At 40.0% G+C, this 19,886-nt stretch overlaps 2 protein-coding genes across 5 annotated transcripts in view; one reads left to right on the forward strand and one right to left on the reverse strand.

Annotated features, from left to right (window-relative positions):
* SPC25 (SPC25 component of NDC80 kinetochore complex) overlaps positions 1-9,669 on the forward strand; it is a 44,711-nt gene extending 35,042 nt beyond the window's left edge. Inside the window, exon 8 of the mRNA XM_017854500.1 lies at positions 8,970-9,669. The gene's annotated coding sequence lies outside the window, so the exon portion shown is untranslated. The remainder of the gene's footprint in view (positions 1-8,969) is intronic.
* The window catches only part of NOSTRIN (nitric oxide synthase trafficking), a 67,198-nt gene that overhangs the window by 4,425 nt on the left and 42,887 nt on the right, over positions 1-19,886 (reverse strand). For all 4 annotated transcript variants that reach the window (XM_017854496.1, XM_017854495.1, XM_017854498.1 and 1 more), the window contains 6 exons: positions 17,034-17,159; positions 9,828-9,926; positions 9,608-9,733; positions 5,212-5,320; positions 3,895-3,983; positions 980-1,105 (listed from right to left, as the gene is read on the reverse strand). In XM_017854496.1, the coding sequence (XP_017709985.1) occupies positions 980-1,105; positions 3,895-3,983; positions 5,212-5,320; positions 9,608-9,733; positions 9,828-9,926; positions 17,034-17,159 (675 nt within the window). The remainder of the gene's footprint in view (positions 1-979; positions 1,106-3,894; positions 3,984-5,211; positions 5,321-9,607; positions 9,734-9,827; positions 9,927-17,033; positions 17,160-19,886) is intronic.

A 19,886-nucleotide genomic window follows, 5' to 3' on the forward strand; every position in this document is an offset into this window, starting at 1 on the left:
TAGCTGGGACTACAGGTGCCTACCACCATGCCTGACTAATTTTGTATTTTGATAGAGACAGGTTTCACCATGTCAGCCAGGCTGGTCTGGAACTCCTGACCTCAGGTGATCTGCCTACCTCGGCCTCCTAAAGTGCTGGGATTATAGGCATGAGCCACTGCGCCTGGACTGGAAGTTTTTAAACTGAGGGGTATAAATAATTCAATAGATTTCTAAGCCCTACTGTGTTTCAGTTTTGAGTTGAAGCCTTAATATTTTCAAAATTAAACAATTACTGTACTTTATAGACTGTGTTTCCAATTCTAACCTGTGTGTCTAGGTCAAATAGTAACATTCATAACATTACTTTTACAAATACAACTTTAGTTGGCTTAATGCAAGTGAAATGATCACAACCCTCTAAATAACTGAGATTGTTTTTGAGCTCTTGAGCCTCTTAGAAAACCGTCCCTTCACAAGATGATTACGGCTCCCCCTTCTGATCAGTAACAAAAATAGCCACAAGCAATAGCTACCATGTACGTTCACCTGCTCATCCACTCCTGGAATGCAGCACTAGGAAAATAGGTGTATGTGAATTTCAGAGCTGTATTGATGCATTATCTGCATTAGGCACCATGTTAAACAGATGAGACTAATACATACCACAAAATCTTATAATTTAGGTCTATATGAATATTAAAATTTAAATTTAATAGAAATTTTACTGTAAAAACACATCCAAAGGACAAAATTCAGGTATGATGAGCCAGAAGACATTGAAAGTGTTTTTTAGCTCCTCATAGAAGTTTGGTGTACACAAATGTATTCGGTTGTGTCTAGCTCTTGTTGTGCTCAAAAGAAATAAAAACATTTATTAAGTGTATGAATATTAATATCACATAGAATTCCTAACATCTTTTTTGCCCTGATGCTACTTTAAGCCACTCCACCCAGCAGGCCCAATCAAGAACTTACAACCAGTCTCCTTGAATGTTACCTTTTCCCTCCACCTGAAGATGGAGTTACTGCAAGGATGGCTGGGTTGAGGTCTCTGCTCAAGTTCTGCTAACACTGATGACAGTTTGTAGGAGTTCGCTTCCAAAAGGTCTAGTTTCAAATTGTTCTGTGGATACATCATTTGGCCATGTGAGCAAATTTCTAGTAAAAGAGGCACGACTGTACAGGAATATCAGAATAACTTTCAAAATAACAAAGGTTAGAAAAGTACGCATTTAACTCATACAGATATTCATAGAAAATGCCGAAGGAAAAAAAATGGGGGAATAAACTCTTTAAGCAATCTAGAGGGTGGTTTTAGTTGTTGAGTGTGTCTCACTCTGTACTCTGGGGGTAAGCAGGAAACCTTGGTATTTTATGGCAATGAAGAGCTTGTACTCAATTTTCTGCTGAGGGATGAGAAAGGGAATAAGTGTTGATTATAGAAGGTAGATTTTTGGTGGTCTATGAAGAAAGTGAGCCATCAATGCTCAGTGTTGTGAACAGAATTGAGTTAACATCAATAGAATCAAATGAAATTGAATGTGAGGTTCATTTGTTCTTTGAGAAGGTGAAGTCTCATATTACCCACAAAGTTTACAAGAATGCTTCTGGAAACTGGGAACAATATTCTAGGGTATTTGAATATAAAAATAATAAGTCAAGCTAAATATACACTCCTAGTCTTTCTCTGTTCTTGATTTGACCTTGAACTAGAAACTTTTTAATTACCTTGTCAGCCAAGGTAATTGGGCTGGACACCTTGGGTCCAGCCAAGGTGAATTAAATAACAGAATCTAAGCATTGGAAGGGTCCTGCTTATCCAGCCCCCTCATCACCATTATTCCTCTCTCCCCCACACCTCCAGCATGGGAATTCCTTAACCCTAATATCCCTGCCAGGGTGTCACAGCCGTGGACAGAAGACGTCCAATTGACGGAGAAGGTCTCTAATCGTTGGAGGAATTCACTACATTGTGGGCAGCCTTACCTAAGACAAAACTAAAAGCTCCCCCATGCCTTCTATTTAGACCTTCACTTGATAGTCTCATAGAGCACATCTAGTTCCTCTTGTATGTGGCTCTCTTTCTGGTATCTAAAGACAGTATTTAATCTAAGTGACTCCAATTTTCTCAACAATTTCTCCTATGACATTGCTTGTGAACATTCTTGATTCAAATATGGCACTTCAAGGACCAAGATACAGTGAAATAAGGAAGAATTTAAATAAAAGTTTCCTCATCCTAGGAACCTTCCCTGGATGACACAAAATCTACCAGTATCACTAGTTTCTGTCTACCCAGATGCAGAGCATGCGTAATGAAATCATGCGGATATTTGGCAGTCATCACTTAAAGGTTCACAGTTGCTCCTTCAATGGATCATAAACACTGGAAGTTCCGGGGTCAGATCCTCTCTTTCCTTGTGTCCTCCACTGTGTGCTTCAGGTGAGAGGACCCAGATGACCCTAATAGATGTATGCTGGTAATGACAATGACAAAATTCTGTGCAAGGACAGCCAAAGGAATAAATGTATAACCCAATGGCATCATGAAATGCTCTTTATGACTTTATTTTGGGACATGTTATTTGCATTGAATAGTTAAAACAGTTTGTGCGGTCACAGAAAATGTCCTACAGCCTGTTTTATAATTTCATAAAAATTGTAGCCACAGGTCATGGCAGGTATGTTAGACCTCTGTTCCCAAGTGCACACGATGCAGGCCTTTCTTTTCGTAAGAAGTGTCAGGCTTGTTTCTGCAACAGCACCCTACTCAAGAAAGCCTATCTAAAAACTAGGTCAGCGATACTTCACTGCAACTGTCTTCTTTCACCAAAGAACTCTTGAAATTGCCAATCTGGGTACAATTATCAGGTACCTACATTCACAAGAAAGTTAGGCTATAAGCAAGAAAAAGAAAACACCCAGATTCCTGTATCCTTCAAAATATTGCTAAAAAATGTATCTCCTTAAATGATTCTCAGATTAACCCCAGTCCACTCCTGATCTCTAATCACAGCAGAAACCCATATGTTGCACACTGGTGCCATATATCTGTTCATTTTTATTCCTATGTAAAATTCATCAGCTTTTTGTTAACTACCCCTTTCATGTGGGTTCCTCTGAAGTGGCCAAAATGTCCATCAGTCCCCACAAATGTCTTTGGGGCTAGAGTTCACACCCTCAGCACAAAGGCCAGAAGGCCCACCTCCCTGCCTCTTCTACCATCTCCCTACCCCAATTCCCACCCTCAAAGAACTTCGCCTCCAAAGTTGCTCCTGGTTTCCCAAGATTTTGCCTCACACCCCAGAGAGCCCTCTTCCCTCTGTGCAGCCACGTCTTTCCTTTCTCCTGTTATTCTCCGATAACCCTGAGATCAGTAGAGGGATGAATGGAAAATACCATCTTAATAAAATTACTAGTTTTTGAGCTCCTCCTGTGAGCATTGTGCTAGCCTTTACTAAATAATATTTCACTCTCACAAAAACCCCATGAGGTAAGTACCAATATCCCCATTTTGCAGATGAGAACACTAAAGTTGCCCCAGGTCCCTGTAAACAGCAGAGCTAAATCGAAATACAGGCCTTTCTGAATGCAGATCCTGTATTTCCTGTCACTTTTCTTAACTGGGTTAAAGTGCACATGGTTTCTAGGCCCTTAAAGAATGACTGTTTTAGAGAATACTATTTTAGACACACTTCTTTTCCTAGGACACCAAAGCAAACATTTCTAGGTAGTTGGATTTTTCCAGATCCGTCAAATGACTTATGAAGCTGACCCTATAAGCTCTCCCACTAGATTGTTCTATGTCATGAGAAAGGAAAGGCAAACAAGGCCAAGCGGACCAGAAACAAGTATTCTAAAAATAACCCTTTCATCACTAAATCTAGGAAACTGCACTCTGCAAACATTTACCTCATCCATTAACGCTGCTGTGTCTTTCTGGCTCTTTGCATCAGAGAAGGAGGAGTTGCTGGAGTATGTTTTAAGCATTCGTTCCAGGCCTGAAAATGAAATAATGTTCTCAGTCACCTTTCACACTGTCTCAGTGGGACACAGCTGGGAGTCAGTCACTCTCAAAGGGAGCCTAGAAGTGATACCAGTTTTTTTTTTTTTTTTTTTTTTTTTTTTTAAAACGGAGCCTTCCTCTTTCACCCAAGCTGGAGGGCAGGGGCCCGATTTTGGCTCACTGCAACCTCTGCCTCCCAGGTTCAAGCAGTTCTCCTCCCTCAGCCTCTTGAGTAGCTGGAATTACAGGTGTGTGCCACCACGTCCAGCTAATTTTTGTACTTTTAGTAGAGACACAGTTTCATCATGTTGGCTAAGCTGGTCTCCAACACCTGACCTTGTGATCCACCCGCCTTGGCTTCCCAAAGTGTTAGGATTATAGGCATGAGCCACAGCACCCAGCCACCAGTAGGATTTCTTAAATGGCTGAGGGAGTCTCTGCAGGTAGTTCTTAATAAATCTGACTGAATGATAAATGAACTGTTCTTTTACCTTTCTCTTCACTTAATGAAATTTGAGAAATGCTGGTGCTTAAAGCATCTTGATTGTTATGTTTCCAGATGAGATTTTGAATTTCTTTCAGTTGACCCATTCTAGTGATTGCTAACATTTACACAATGTTGGCTTCTTCCTCATTATGGTATTCACATCACTAAATATTTTCTATCTTGAATTTGCTCTCTAGTATTTCATTGCAATGAGTTATTGTGATCCATATAAAACAAGCTACTGTGTAGACATCAGATCCATGAATGTGGAGTTGCTTTTGTCATCCATGTTGCTTTAGAGCTGCTTCACATTCTAACATGCCTAACTTCTATGTACAGAATTTAATTTGAATGATTTTTACATTGTTTCAAAAGTTAAAAGAAACCAACCAAAAAAATCCTCCAAAACTCTTGTGCACAGTTGGTTTACTATGTTCTAAACCAAACATTATTTCTCATTCTAGCCAATTTCAGAAACACAGTTAAAATGCTACATTTCTGAAAATAGTAATATAATACTTATATAGGTTTCATAAATAGACCAAAATGTTATTTTCCTTTTTTTTTTTTTGGCTTTCTTTTTTTTTTTTTATTCACACAATTTAGGTTTGATATATGGTTCTTTAAATGAGATGACCCCTGCCAAATAGCAAAAGCAGATTAATCCTAACTCTGAATGAAACCTCTGAGCATAATATGGTCCCTTTTCTGGCCATTCAAAGAGATGGTTACACACCTTCCTTGTCTTTTGAGGCTTTTTCAATGTCTCTCTGCAGTCTCAATAATTTTGGTTTTATTAAAGACTTTCGTCTCTCTTTATCCATTGCACTGTTAGGATCTTCTTCCTTTAGGAAAAAAGAAGGATGTCTAACAAGGGGAAGAAGTAAGAGTTGCTATTCCCTGTCCACACTGAGACTTCCACTGGCTGCATTTAATTTTAACTTTACCAAAAAAAATTTTTTAGGCAGGATAATCTTTAGTTTTACATACATCGTTCTACCTGTTCTAGACCTGATGAATAAGAAAATACCTCCTTGTTCACAACTTGTAAGTCACATGGCCGAGCACTTTTTAATACAGCAAATTATTCTTTGAGGATGGACCCTTGCTACAGTTATTTCATTTTCTTGATAAATCTATTTGTTGTGTACTTACTGCTTCCTTATTTACCTTTGTTCAAGTTAGAGTCCTTTAATGGCCCAAATGTAATATCATGTATGTGCTTCGGGCTATGACTGCCTCAGGAGTGGAAGACATTTTGACTGAGTTCTGTGTTGGCTCAGTACTGGGAAGATGCGAGCTAAAACACATATGCTCTGCCCAGAATGGGTTTATGATTTAGTTAGGCCTTGAAGCATAACATTAAAGAAACTAGCAATACAAGACCACATGCATTCACGAATGGTACAGACACCATGTGTGGAGGCAGCCGACGGCTTCAAGGAGGCAAGAAGATGTAACTGTCTAGTCAAGGAAAGATGGCAAAGGGCACTCCAGACAGGAGAAATGGTGGGAGCAAAGGGCTGAGGGAGGACTGTGGGAAATGTGTCAGGAACAGTAAAGACACCTGTTGCATAAGCAAAAAAATAGTGGAAGAAAAAATTGTTCAGGGAGTTAAGGCTAGATATTAGGGCTGATGTAGGAATTTTATCACATAGGCTATGAGGAATCATTCATGATATCTGAGCTTTCACATGCATTATTTCAAGGATTGAATAAAAAAAGGAATAGGATGGTAGGGTTGGAGTGAGGAGGTTGCTAAACATGAGTGTGGCAGAGGGACAGAAACCCATGGAGAAAGAGGGGAAACTAATGACTCAAGGTGGGAGGGGAGGATGCAGGCTTCTCTGACAAGGAAGGAGAAAAATTAGGATCCCGGCTGAGAGATTACCTTTAGATGGAGCTTCACAAACAAGAAGTGTGAGGATTTAGAACAAAGGGAATAGCCTCTATAAAAACATATACAGATAAAAATATTTTATTTACATATTTTGCATTGCACATTACAAACGTTTCTTTATATTCTAGGCCAGGTGCGGTGGTTCCCACCTGTAATCCCAGCACTTTGGGAGGCCAAGGTGGGCGGATTGCTTGAGGTCAGGAGTTCGAGACCAGCCTGGCCAACATGGTGAAACCCTGTGTCTACTAAAAATACAAAAAATTAGCTGGGTGTGGTGGTGTGCACCTGTAATCACAGCTACTTGGGAGGCTGGAGCAGGAGAATCACTTGAACCTAGGAGGCAGAGGTTGCAGTGAGCTGACATTGCGCCACTGCACTCCAACCTGGGCCACAGAGCGAGACTCCATCTAAAAATAAATAAATAAAAGTTTCTTTATATTATTTATTATATGCAACTCCTACAACTCAATGGTTGGTTTTATTTTCCTCATTTTACCTGTGACACAGATAAATAAAAGAAGGCCCAAGCTGACCCGAAATTCTCTACCACTCTTTCACATGTCAGCCTACAGCTGAGGCGCCAGCTGACATCACACCCCCTAGTAAACTCTGACTGAACTGCTAAGATGCCTAACTAAAACCCATTAGTCCTTCCCTGTTGAAGGAATGTTAGTCATCACATAGCTCCCGTACCAGTCCAAGGCTTCCCTTGGTTTGTTTGGGGACATCTTTTGTTTAAACATGTATTTCCAGGGATAGATTGCTCCTGGGTCAGTTTCAGGATGGGATATATTGCCATCATTTAACTAACATTTGTCCTTCTCTTCTAAAGATTTGTTAGGAAGAAGGTCAGTACTGGAGGAGGCATATAAAATTACAGATACAATCTTTTGAACATGGCATTTATGGTAACCTTATTTTTTTTTTTTTTTTTTTTTTTTTTTTTGAGACGGAGTCTTGCTCTGCCGCCCAGGCTGGAGTGCAGTGGCCGGCTCTCAGCTCACTGCAAGCTCCGCCTCCCGGGTTCACGCCATTCTCCTGTCTCAGACTCCCGAGTAGCTGGGACTACAGGCGCCCGCCTCGTCCCCCGGCTAGTTTTTTTTTTTTGTATTTTTTTTTTTTTTTAGGGGTTTCACCGTATTAGCCAGGATGGTCTCGATCTCCTGACCTCATGATCCGCCCGTCTCGGCCTCCCAAAGTGCTGGGATTACAGGCTTGAGCCACCGCGCCCGGCCTGTAACCTTATTTTCACCAGGTCACCAGCCCTCCAAGTGTTGCACTCAGATTAGTCTCTTTGTTGTCCCTGGTCCATGTAAATTTCGTAACACTGGATAAAAACCAAACTACACTTACTGACAATGACTATAAAGTCAGACATTGGGGTACTTTGCCTTAAAGATGTCAAGAAAATACTATTCACTCATTTTGAGACACAGTCCTTTCTCTTGGACAACAGATACATGGTTGTGAGTTCTGACACGGTGAAGTTTTATAGAAACCAAAAATTTCCCTGAACATGCCAATAAATGAGAAGTCATCATGGCTGCCTCCTTACACTTTGGTAGAACCCTAGTCAAATTTTCAAGGAGAATAATCTTCATTTTACTGACAAGTTATTTGATAGGGGCATTTTTATTATTCTTTGTAAGAAAATAGTAGATGTATTTTATTGTACATTTTTCCATCTCAGGCCCTGCCTACATTATTTGGAAGAAAAAAAGAGCTTTCCCCATGTAATCAAATCATTTCCACTTCCATTTCTACCTTGTTTCTGCATTGAACAGACATTGATACTGCTAATATATTTCTCCTTTGCCAGGGTAGGAAAAAAAAGACTCAATAAAAAGTAGCTGGTCATTTGCTGCTCTCTGAAGGGTGGGGAAGGGGAAAACCAGTCAGGATTTACTGCTGTGCCTGATCTAACCACCTCTCCCTTCTACCCTCATCTCTTGTTGCCTGATCAGAGGTCTAGGAAGGTCAGCTTTGGCTTGTACTTCTAACCCTATGGAGAACATAATCAGTGGGCTTGTTCTCTGTATCAGAGAAGAGTGACACCCCTAATCTGGAGCTTGAAATCCTGAATAAAATATGGCAGAGGACCCAGGGAAACGCTATCAGGAATTCTTTCTGCAGATTTTGGTAATGAATAATCAGTTCCTAGAACACTACAATTAAGAATATCAAGAGGGGAGCAGAGGCCAAAATCTTTGAGGCTTGACGCAGAAGGACAAATAATTTGCCCAAGATAGCAAAGAGGCAACATGCTTGGGCTCTTACCAGGGACGCTGACCAGTTTTCAGCCAAAACACCCACAGTAGAATCACTCAAATGCCCTCAAAATAAGCCTCCAGTAATCTGGTCCAAGGTTTTCAAGGGAAGGGACCATGAAAAATACTGACAGTGACTCCCACTTCCTAGAACCCATGCCTTTGGGTGATCTCCCCTCACACCCACCTTTGAGTATGGGCTGCACTTATTGACTTGCTTCTAGCAAATAGAATATGATGAGATGTCACTTCTGAGATTAGCTCATAAAAGATTATAATTTATTGGGCACTCTGGCTCTATCTTGATCACTTATTCTGCCGGAGCAGGCTGAGACATGGAGAGACCCACGTGGCAAGAAAATGGTATCTCCAGCCAACAGCAGTGAGGACCGGAGGCCTGCCAACAGCCCTGTGAGTCAGCTTGGAAGACAGTCTTCTGCAGGAAGAGCCTAGAGGTGTCTGCAGCCCAGCCTGATACCTTGATTGCAGCCTTGGGAAGGGCTCAGAGACACCTGGCTAAGACAACTGAATTCTTGACCCACAAACTATGAGATAATACATGTTTGTTTTAAGCCATTATTTTGGCAGGGGGAGGCGGTGGGGGGGTGGTGGTGATTTGTCGCACAGCAATTTGTGCAGACAATGAATTTAAGCACCACGTGATATACAGTGATTAATTATAGGTCATTGAAACATATCTACCTGGCAATACTTTTATAGAAGACCGAATATGAAGATTCTGTTTAAAACCCTGCTTGACTTTCTTTCCTTCTAGAAAATACCAAAGACATGTTTCCATTGCCCAGTTTGTAAACTAGAACGCTGGGTGTTTTTATTTATATGGGCTATGAGAAATCATTTTCATTTATAAAACATGATATTTACTTTCAATTTTTTCCATATAAGTCCCTCAGTACCTAAGATTCTTCATTAATGTAACTTATTTTTTTCTATTTCATACTTACAAAGTAATCCGTTAACAGGAACTCAGATTTGTTTTCTGTAGATAAAATTGCAGTTTCTTCCATTAGAGCCTGGATATCTTTTTCAATGTCAATCTTGCTGATGGCACAGTGAATCTGCGTGTGGCACTGCAATGCCAAGGGGAACAGAATAAGGTTGTCGAAGAAAGGTTTCTGCCCCTTCTTACCAGGCATACCAGAAATGGAGATCATCTCTACTCACTGTGGTCAGGGTTTGGCCAAAAAGAGAAATATGTTGGCTGTACTGGTTTAAGTTATTGCATAAAAGTTGAATTCTTTCCTTCTCCAGCTCCAGAATGCTCTGAAAAGAATGAAAATTGGGGTAAGATCAGCCGGTTGTTACGCAAAACAGAAGTCACTTATCAAATACTGACACACCTGAAGACAGACTGAGCAAAGTCTCATGATTAGCCTCTTGACTCTGTCATATCCAAACGACAGTGGAGGGAGATTTCCAGGAGAGAAATGTGTCTTGGTACCTTAAATCACTCCTTTAAGAGTGATTTAACTCACACACTTTCCCCAGGCTCTTTTGACCCAAAAGGGATATAGGCAGATGCTGTGGGTTACCTAAGATTACAAGGAAGGGAGAGAAAAGAAGAAATAGAAGCATTTGAGACACATCCATGAATTCTAAAGGAGAATGAAGCCCGGGAAAGCCCATATCCATGTCTTGGAAATGCACTGAGACACTCAATAGTTTTAGAATTGTTTATAGTACATTCAAGGCATTCTGTTAGTCTCTGCAGGGAAGAGAATAAGCCACAAATTCTCTGTATAAGATTATTTGACAAGAGAATAATCCCAAAGTCTGACCAATTCATAATTCTACCTAAAATTAGGCCTGGGAGTCAGAGTCCACTGTTTGCAGGTAGGCACATAGCCTGTTTATTTTGTGTGAGATGATAGAAGTTTCATTATTAGACTTACAACTTTTAGGTAGGAAGGGTAAATAAGAAAGTGAGGGGAATCACATTTGCCTTGTTAGCTATTAGCAACTAAGCATTGTTATAGAAGACCGGGTCAGGCAGAGTACCAAGGGAGATTCCAAGGCCATGTGGGGGCAGCATAAGGCTGCTGGGTATGTGCCCAGGGGAGTCTGGGTTTTGATGGCGATGGCAGGTGTCCAAGACAAAATTCTTCCCATCTTTGTGTGTGTGTGTGTGTGCATGTGTAAAAACAAGGCCTGGCTAGGCGCAGTAGCTCATGCCTGTAATCCCAGTACTTTGGGAGGCCGAGGCAGATGGACCACCTGAGGTCAGGAGTTCAAGGCCAGCCTGCCCAACATGGCGAAACCCCATCTCTACTAAAAATACAAAAATTAGCCATATGTGGTGGCATGTGCCTGTCGTCCCAGCTACTCAGGAGGCTGAGGCAGGAGAAACCCTTGGACCTGGGAGGTGGAGGTTGCAGTGAGCTGAGATCATGCCACTGCACTCCAGCCTGGGCAACAGAGTGAGACTCCATCTCAAAAAAGAAAAAAAAGAAAAAAAACAAACAAGCAAGGCCTGGGCATTCATCGTTTTATCCAGAAAAGGCCAGCTCGGTTGCTCTCATAACCACCATCCCAACTCCTCCACCCCACAGAGATCACCAGCAATCATCTTTCATGAACAAGGCTTTGGGTTAACATGACCATAGGGAAGAAGAAAGATGGGTATGTCTCAAGGCCCTTGGCAGTGCAAGAGGTGAGAATGGAGAGTCACAAAGATCATTGGGTTCTCCTTGCTCACCTTTTGGCATTCCTACAGGAGCCCACTAGCCTGATCCAGAATGGTATTCTTCTATATCCCTGTGTTGTTAATTCATTTATGGTACATGGTGATTAAAATTATTTTAAATTTCTTTATACTTTTAATAATGGTAAAATTTACATAATATGACACGCCATTTTATCCACCTTAGGCATCCATTTCAGTGTCATTAAGTGCATTCACATTATTGCACAACCATCACCATAATTCATCTCTAGAACTTTTTTCATCTTGCAAAAGTAAACTGTACCCATGAAACAACTTCTTATTTCCTACGCTCTGCCCACTCTGGCAACCACCATTCTACCTTCTGTCTCTATGAATTTAACTTCTCTTGGTACCTCTTACAAGAGGAATCATACACTACTTGTTCTTTTGCATCTGGCTATTTCACTTAGCATAATGTTTGCAAGGTTCATCCATGTTGTAGGATGTGCCAGAATTCCCTTCCTTTTTGGCTGAATAATATTCCATGGTATGTATATACCACATTTTGATTTTTGGTATATAGTCATTTGAACACTGCTTGTAAATGAAATTAGTAACAGGCTCAGGCAGTAACTATGAACATCTGTGCCAATCACATGCAACTTTAGATTTTGTACCAAGTGTCCTGACATTTGGATTGGAAGCCTGGAGCCTTGCCCCCATGGCAGTCTTCTTAGTTGCCTCTGAAGCTGCCCAATTTTCATACGTCAATGGGAGTCAAATGGATTTGTTTATGCTGGCAGTTCCCTGAGGCTTTCACAAAATTGGAGGCACCAGTCATTTGAATGTGGCCGTCTGCCCTTCTGCCTCCCAGACAAAGTATTAAAGACACAGAACAGCCTATCAAATGTTTTGCTTCTTAAAGGGCAGGATCGATATGCTTCATAAGAAATATGTAAAACAAATTCTGCTCAGTTGTTTGGATCTCCTATGTGACAATCTTCAAAAAGAAGTCCTTACCCTATAGAAAAAGATCTAGAAAGCAGCTCTTCTGTTTTAGCCTATGAGCAAAAGACAAGAGAAAATAAAAGCCATGTTTTAGAACATTGCATCCCTAGTGGACAGGTGTTTCTTTACTTTGACAAGTGCTGAACCACTAGCATCAATCAGACTAGAATTAGTGACATGGTAATGCTTAACAGATTTTAATTACATTTCAGGGAAATCATTAAAATGATCTATGTTTGTTCATAAAAAGAGGAGGAAATAAATTCCACTGTGCAAAGGAGAGATCCATATCTCATTTAATGATTTGTTGCTTTCTATTATCTTGTTCTTTTTACATAAAATAAGTGGTAGAGAAGCAAGATACTCTGGAGGACCTCAAACTGTCCTCTTGAAGTTCCACAATAGTACATATGAGGAAAGTGTGGTCAAGGAGTTATCCAGGAAGATTCAGATTTCAGCAGATTAGAGCCTGTCTGAGACCCAAGCATCATGACAATTTATGTTCTTCATTCGTTCCTTCCAGTTCTCACTGTCCTAGCCTTTGGGCTGGTACCACAGGAAGAGGTCAAAGGGATTTTGTATTCATTTAAATGGCTGTCATAGAACAGATAAAAGAAATATGCTCTTTCTAGAGCAGGAACTGTCAAACTTTAGAATACCTAGACCCCTCTTTATAATCATTCAGAGGCTCTGATTGATTTAGAGGCTTCTAGGTCTAGGGAAGTGCTCAGGAATCTGACTTTTAACAAGCACCCCAGGTGCTCTGAGACATTGTCCTAGGGCCACAAAGGCCCACAAAAAATACATTTTAAAATCGTAATTCTTCCACCCAGAGGTGACTGCTATTAACATATTGATATATTTCAGTCTAGGTATGTGTATATGTACGATGTTATCTTCCAGTTGTCTATCAAATTATTCAAATTTGAAATTCTGGTTTTTCTACGTAACCATACATGTGAACAGTTTCCCGTGTCATTAGTCTCTGAAAATACCACTTTAATTATTTCATAATCGTCCATTGTGCAGCCGTGTGGTGATTCATTCAGTCATCCCTTTAATGTTGGACATTTGCAATATTTCCTGACTTACTTTTGTTTCTAATAGAAATCTGTGTCTGGTTTGTCAGCTAATTCCTCAAGACAGATTTATAGAAAGGAAATTACCTTTTTCAACAGAGTCCTAGGAAAGAATGAAGCCCTACTGTCTTGAGGTGTCCACTGTGTGTAACGAGTTGTTATTCGTCTCATCTAGAGTGGGACTACTCAAGTGCCATCCTTGGGAGAACTGAGAAAACAGCCACTCGAATCATTTTCTGTGTTCTGGGATTTAGAGGAGGAACATTGGTTGAGAAAGGGAATATTTTTAAGGCTCTTGACACATATCGCAAGTGGCTTTTTAAAATACTTCCTTGAGTGAGTACTTCAGTCCCAAGCATTTGATTCTTTGTAATTCTTGGTAATATGGCTATTATTGTGAAAAATATAGATTATTTCTATCATCTGAATTGTTTCTTCTTGGAGGGTAGGATGTGGCTAGAACATAGTATGACTGTGAAGTAATAAGACTAATTTCGACATGTGGTTTGTGGAATTGGTTTCATTACTTATGGTCACAGTTGAGGCTTTACAATATTTCTCACAGTATCTAGTACACTGCCTTGAATGTAGTTCAATGCATGTTCTCTGAAAGAATTTGTAAATCCAGCCTGTAGAGTAAAAAGAAAGAAGAGGACACTTCGTAGGACCCTAAAATGAATTCTTATATTCACTTTTTATAGAAGAATGGTGAAAGAATGGAGAAAAAATGAAACTGAGAGACCCTAACTGTCCCATTTCCATCGCTCACACTTACAATAAAATTCCTCTTTGAGTCAATTCAGGCTGTTTTTGTCATATGATTCATGAATCTAACATTTGACTCTCAAATGTCATAAACATACACAAAATATGGCATTCATAGAGTAATATGTGAGTCAATGACCTGCTGGTATAGACTGAGTATACACAAGCCCAGGAAATACCAACTAAGGGCATCATTATTGAGGGTTCAAGTGAAGCAAGAGTGACTTGACAGAAGTCATCACACGTTTTGTCTAATGGGCTTGAGCTGGCTCTCAGGTGGCAGGAGAGAACTCAGAAGAAGGTGGGGTAAGAGAAGCTGTATGAACTAAAAAAGAGAGGGACTGAAACACTGGTGGCCTCCAGCATAGCGGTAGCAAAAATCCAGGATACAAGAGGGGAGAAAGAAAACGCTCTTCCTCAAGGACATTATGATGAGTAGATATTCCATGTGACTTGGATAAAAAAAGAAAAAAAAAGAAAGAAGAAAGAAAGAAGGAAGGAAGGAAGGAAGGAAGGAAGGAAACTAAACTAGATCTTAAATATTTTGAGAGCTGAAGTTGAAAGATGCCTTTTGAAATGTAAATGAATGTATACCTTGTTACCATCTGGAAGACTGTAAGAAAAGAGGTAATTTCCATGATGCTTCAATATAAACACTAAGAATGCTGAGAAGGGGGAGTAGTGGTTGGAGGGGAAAGATGTAGAGGATCTTAACAGGAGGAAAGGAAACTGAGTACTAAGAGCTTCTGATAATGAAGATAATCATAGCCTTCCCTAACATATATTGAAGGCAAGCTAGTTATCAGCTACACCAGGTAGGACCCATTTATCTCCCATTGCTGCGATGTAGGTAGAAGGGTGAGGAGGATAGAGACACTGAGGTGAAATATTTTTCTCTCAGACCTTGAAGGGTGGGTGCCTGGAAGATGGAGTGGGAGCAGAAATGTCTCTCCCATCTCCCAACAGGGCCATCCAAGGAAGCTGTCCTCAGTGGAAAGACCACGGCTTCATCAGGAAGTGATGAGGTGAGGTGAGGCAAGATCAGAGCCCAGGTTGCAGAGCCAGATTTCAAATGAATAAAGTTAGAATTTAAATCCCTGACCTTTTCTCATCACCTTCATCTAAAATCTATCTAGCATAAGCAAGGAGAGTACCAGAAGCTTATGTTTAAAGGTGTAAATTAAGGAATTTTTTCTCATTTGTTCCTCTCTTTGACCCAAGTTTTCATCTCTCCTTTAATTTCCCCTTTCTTCTCTAATTCTGCATCTATCCTGCTCTGAGTGGTTGAATTGCAAGAGATGTAAATGCAGCCCTTGGGTTTCTGCCTGCCACATAGCCTTTGCTCTCCCAGTTTTCACTGGAGCAGGAGCATAGCACAGAGGTCCAGGCTGAATCTTGAAACCATCTCAGGCTCATTGCTTCATCTTTCCAGCCTCAATGTCCTCATAATGTCATGATTAATACAAAACATGAATGTGCTAAGCACAGCCTAAAAGAGGAGCACTGAGCACCAAGCACTTGTTCCATGCTGGCCATTAGATCATGGCTTTCTCCAATCATATCTGCTTTAAATACTTTTTTTAAAAATTTAAAACAGGTGGGGAAAAATAAAACCAAAATATTCATGTTCTTACTCTCCAGAATTGATAGTTATTTAATTTGGTCATATTTATGTTGAGCCTGTGGTTGTACTGCTTCACCAGGGGCCGTGCATAAGCTGTGTGGCTGTTTCTGGCAGTTCTGTTGCATTCCCACCATGGGCTTGGGCTCCATTTCTGCCACTGAACACACGGACAGTCTATATGTGTAAGTTTACAAACACACACATATAAACTCAGTATAGTTTGCACATGAGTTTAAAAGAATTTTAATTTACACAGATTGTGTAAGTGATATGTTTCTTTTCTTCAACATCATGTTTTTTGAGGTTAACTCATGTTTAAATATAGTCTTAATTAACTTCATCAATGGCTATTAGTTCGCTTTCCAAATGCGAGCATATTTGAAGAGTAATTCTTCTCTTGATGGATATGAAGATTGTGTACAGTTTTTTCTCACATGCAATTATAAACAATTCTGCAATAAACATTCTTGTACATCACTCTTGGAGTAAAAGTGTACATTTTTCTGTAGGATATATGCCTAAAAACTGCTTTAGGGAACTGCTGTGTGGTAAGTACATGCTTATTTTAGTTTCACCAAATATCATTAAATTATTCCCCCTACAGGGTACAATAATTCTTGTTTCCTAACATCCTTACCAACACTTGATATTGTCAAGTTCTAATTTTTGCCAAATAATCTAGCATTGTTTCATAGGTTTATTGATTATTTTGATTTCTCCTTTTGTGATGTGCTTGCTGACATCTTTTGCCTATTGTTATCAGATAATTTGCCATAATTCCTTCTTTATGTGTCTACTTTTGCCACTGAGATGTACACATCTCAAGCATTGAGATGTTACTTTATTCAATGCTCTGTATCTCCAGTGCCTAACACAATGCTTGACCTCCATAAGCGATCACTGTATGAGTCATCGCTCATGACTAAAACTAATTTCCAACCACCTAACACTTAAGCCTTAATTTACACTTCACTTTGACAGCACTTTTTGAAGTTACCTGGGTGCTATCCTGTTCACTAAGAATTAGGAACAGAAACTCTGGCCAATGAAATTCAATAAATTGTCACTAGTAATTGTATCCATGGAGAAATTGAAACAATGAGAGGAAATATGGTTTGTCTAGAGTCACAATATGTGTGATGCTCATAGCTATGACAGAGGGCAGGTCTTGTCACTGTAGATCTGACCTCCATCTTCAAGGTCACACAAAACTCCACAGAAGAAGAAAAAAATGTGAATATATAACTTACCTGGTAGCAGTTCTCTAGTGTGTTTTCCCATTTCAGTCTGGTAGAATAACCCACCATGTTTTTTTGGTAGTAATTTTCATCTTCCTTTTCCAACTTCTCAGTTGATTTTGTCAGTTTATTGAGGAGCTAATGTAAAACATCAATGTCACACATTCACTAACACATTTTTGAAAGCCCTTTGTAATTCCATAGAAAAAATTATATGTGGCTCAATATTTTCTCACCTCTCACGTAGAGTCATAAACAGTGACTATAGTTGACAAAACCAAGGATCTTTATCAGAAAAAAATGCATGGCCAAACCTGAAGGAAATCCAAGGGCCTTCTAGTATGATTCCCCCAATCTTACACATGATGGGCTTGAGACCCTTACATAGGAAGTGATTTGTCTACACTCACACAATCACGGAGAAGGTCAAACAACACAGCTTTTGAAAATTGACAGTACAGGTCAAGACCGCAATTGGCCAATGAATCCCATAGTCTTGTCTGGTAAATCCTTCAGGCTCCTGCATTTCTTACCAGGTTAGGTATAGACTTGTGGAATCACACAATTTTTAGAACTAATTTTTAGAATGAGTCTGGCTACTGTCCTATCTAGCAATATTATTTTACTTTTACCATATAAACCCAGAAGTAGAGGTTTGGAATCAAACTTCCAGGATAAGAGTCCTGGTCCTAGCTGCAAACAAGTTACTTAACCTTCCTGAGCCACAGTTTTCTCATACTGGGTTGCTTTGAGAATTCGGGCACATCTTGGGACTCAGAAAACAATACTACAAAAATGAAGGTCTCAGAAGCAGCCTCAGAAGTAAAAGTTTCTCTCTGACCTTCTGCCCTCCTATCTCTCACTCCCATTCTCCCCGGAGGCTATTGGTAGAAACCAGAATCCCTCTTCCCTAAGGAAGGTCACAGAAACCAGAACCCCTTTTCTCCAAAGCCAGCCATAAAAATCTAAAAATATTACTCTCACTTTTCCACTGCCTTTCTGTGTAAAAACTGGACCTAAAGGAATTATCTGACTTACCTGGTTTGACTGTAGGTCACAAGACCCCTATTCCAGAGAGGGTCCTGCCCCATCCCCAGCAGGAAGGAAGGCTGCACAGAGAGGCCAAGAAGAGTCTAGAAAGAGGGCCTTACTGGGTTTCCCCATGCAGCCTATTAGCATTAGATTGTACCCCTCTTGTACATAATATTTCTACATTTTGTTAAACCTAAGCATAAACATAGACAAGTTCCCCTGTATCTTTGCATCTTTTTTCTGAAGGCTCCCATGTCACATAAAACTATGATCAAATACATCATATGCCTTTTCTCCTATTCATCTGCCTCTTGTCAGTGATTTTTAGCCTAACTTCACAGGGCAAAAGGGAAGATTTCCCTTGGCTCTGACATAGGTAACACAGATGAGGCAGATGGCACACTGCCCAACACCTGGCATAGCACTCAAAATTTTGTCAGTATAATTATTGCCAGTGAAAAGCCTGAGATACATGCCCAATGTTCACTGCAAGTTATGGACAGCTTGATAGATGGTTTCCTCTCATACTGCTGCCCAATGATCTGCTCCCTTACAAAGAGCCCCCTCTTGTCTATCACCAAAATTTGTCATTCTCATTACTAAATCTTCTGGAAAATCAGTGTACAGTAATACAAAACTCCCTGGGCCAGGGTAGCTGAAACTGATTCTTAAAATACCCAGACAAGTAATTTCATGTTTCTGAGAAACAAAGAAGTTGGATTGCATGAATTATTCTCCAACTTTATAGATATATTTTTAAAGCATTCAATATCTTTCTTTTCCTTTTCTTTTCTTTTCTTTTTTTTTGGAGACCAGAGTCTGGCTCTGTCATCCAGGCTGGAGTTCAGTGGTACAATCATGGCTCACTGGCTCACTGCAACCTCCCTGTCCTGGGTTCAAGCAATGCTCCCATCTCAGCTTCCCAAGTAGCTGGGACCACAGGCATGCACCACCACACCTGGCTAAGATTTGTATTTTTTTGCAGTGGTGGGGTTTCACCATGTTGCCCAGTCTGGTCTCCAACTCCTCTGCTCAAGCAATCTATCTACCTCAGCCTCCCAAAGTTTTAGGATTATGAGTGTGGGCCATCGCACCCAGCCAATTCTCCAATTTTACTCTATTTAGAAATGACCTGAAATGCTTGTAAAAACTGCAAATTCCAGAATTCTACAAATAGCAATACTTATTTCATACATCTGTAGTGGGATTAGAAAATCTGAATTTTGACTATATCTCCTCTGATGGTTCTGATGCAAATGGTCTTCAAACCATTCTTTAAAAAACATCAAAGACCCCCCTGATTTAGTAGTTTAGGAGTTTCAAGGACAGAGTCAAAGGCTGTTAAAATGGACCCTCTCTATTTAAGGACATGTTGACTAAACTTACAATCATGAAAAACATTCATCCAAAATGTTGAATATTAATACTGTTCACTTTTTTATTCCAATTGATATGTGGGCTATACAGCTGTCCCCCAGCTCTGATATATGACCTACACAAGACGTATCTGGTTTGGTATCAAGTTGAATGAACCACATCTGTCTGTAGAAATGCAAGCTTGTGAACATTAACCTAGCAACAGTTCAATGCAAGGACTCAGAGAGTCATCGTTACACTCTGCTAAATCATTGTCCTCAGATTCTTACTGAGAATGCTCAGCACTCCAGGAATGAGAACTGAGTTGCTTTTGAGATTACCATTAATATTCATCAGCCTGCACTATAGAGCTGTGGACTAGAATTTTCTGCTCAGCAAATTTATAGCAGATAGTTCCAAGTATATATATGAAAGAAGAATGTATACTCATATATATATATATATATATATATATAT

Source organism: Rhinopithecus bieti, unplaced genomic scaffold, assembly GCF_001698545.2.
Source record: "Rhinopithecus bieti isolate Rb0 unplaced genomic scaffold, ASM169854v2 scaffold_37314, whole genome shotgun sequence".
Classification (NCBI taxonomy): Eukaryota; Metazoa; Chordata; class Mammalia; order Primates; family Cercopithecidae; genus Rhinopithecus; species Rhinopithecus bieti.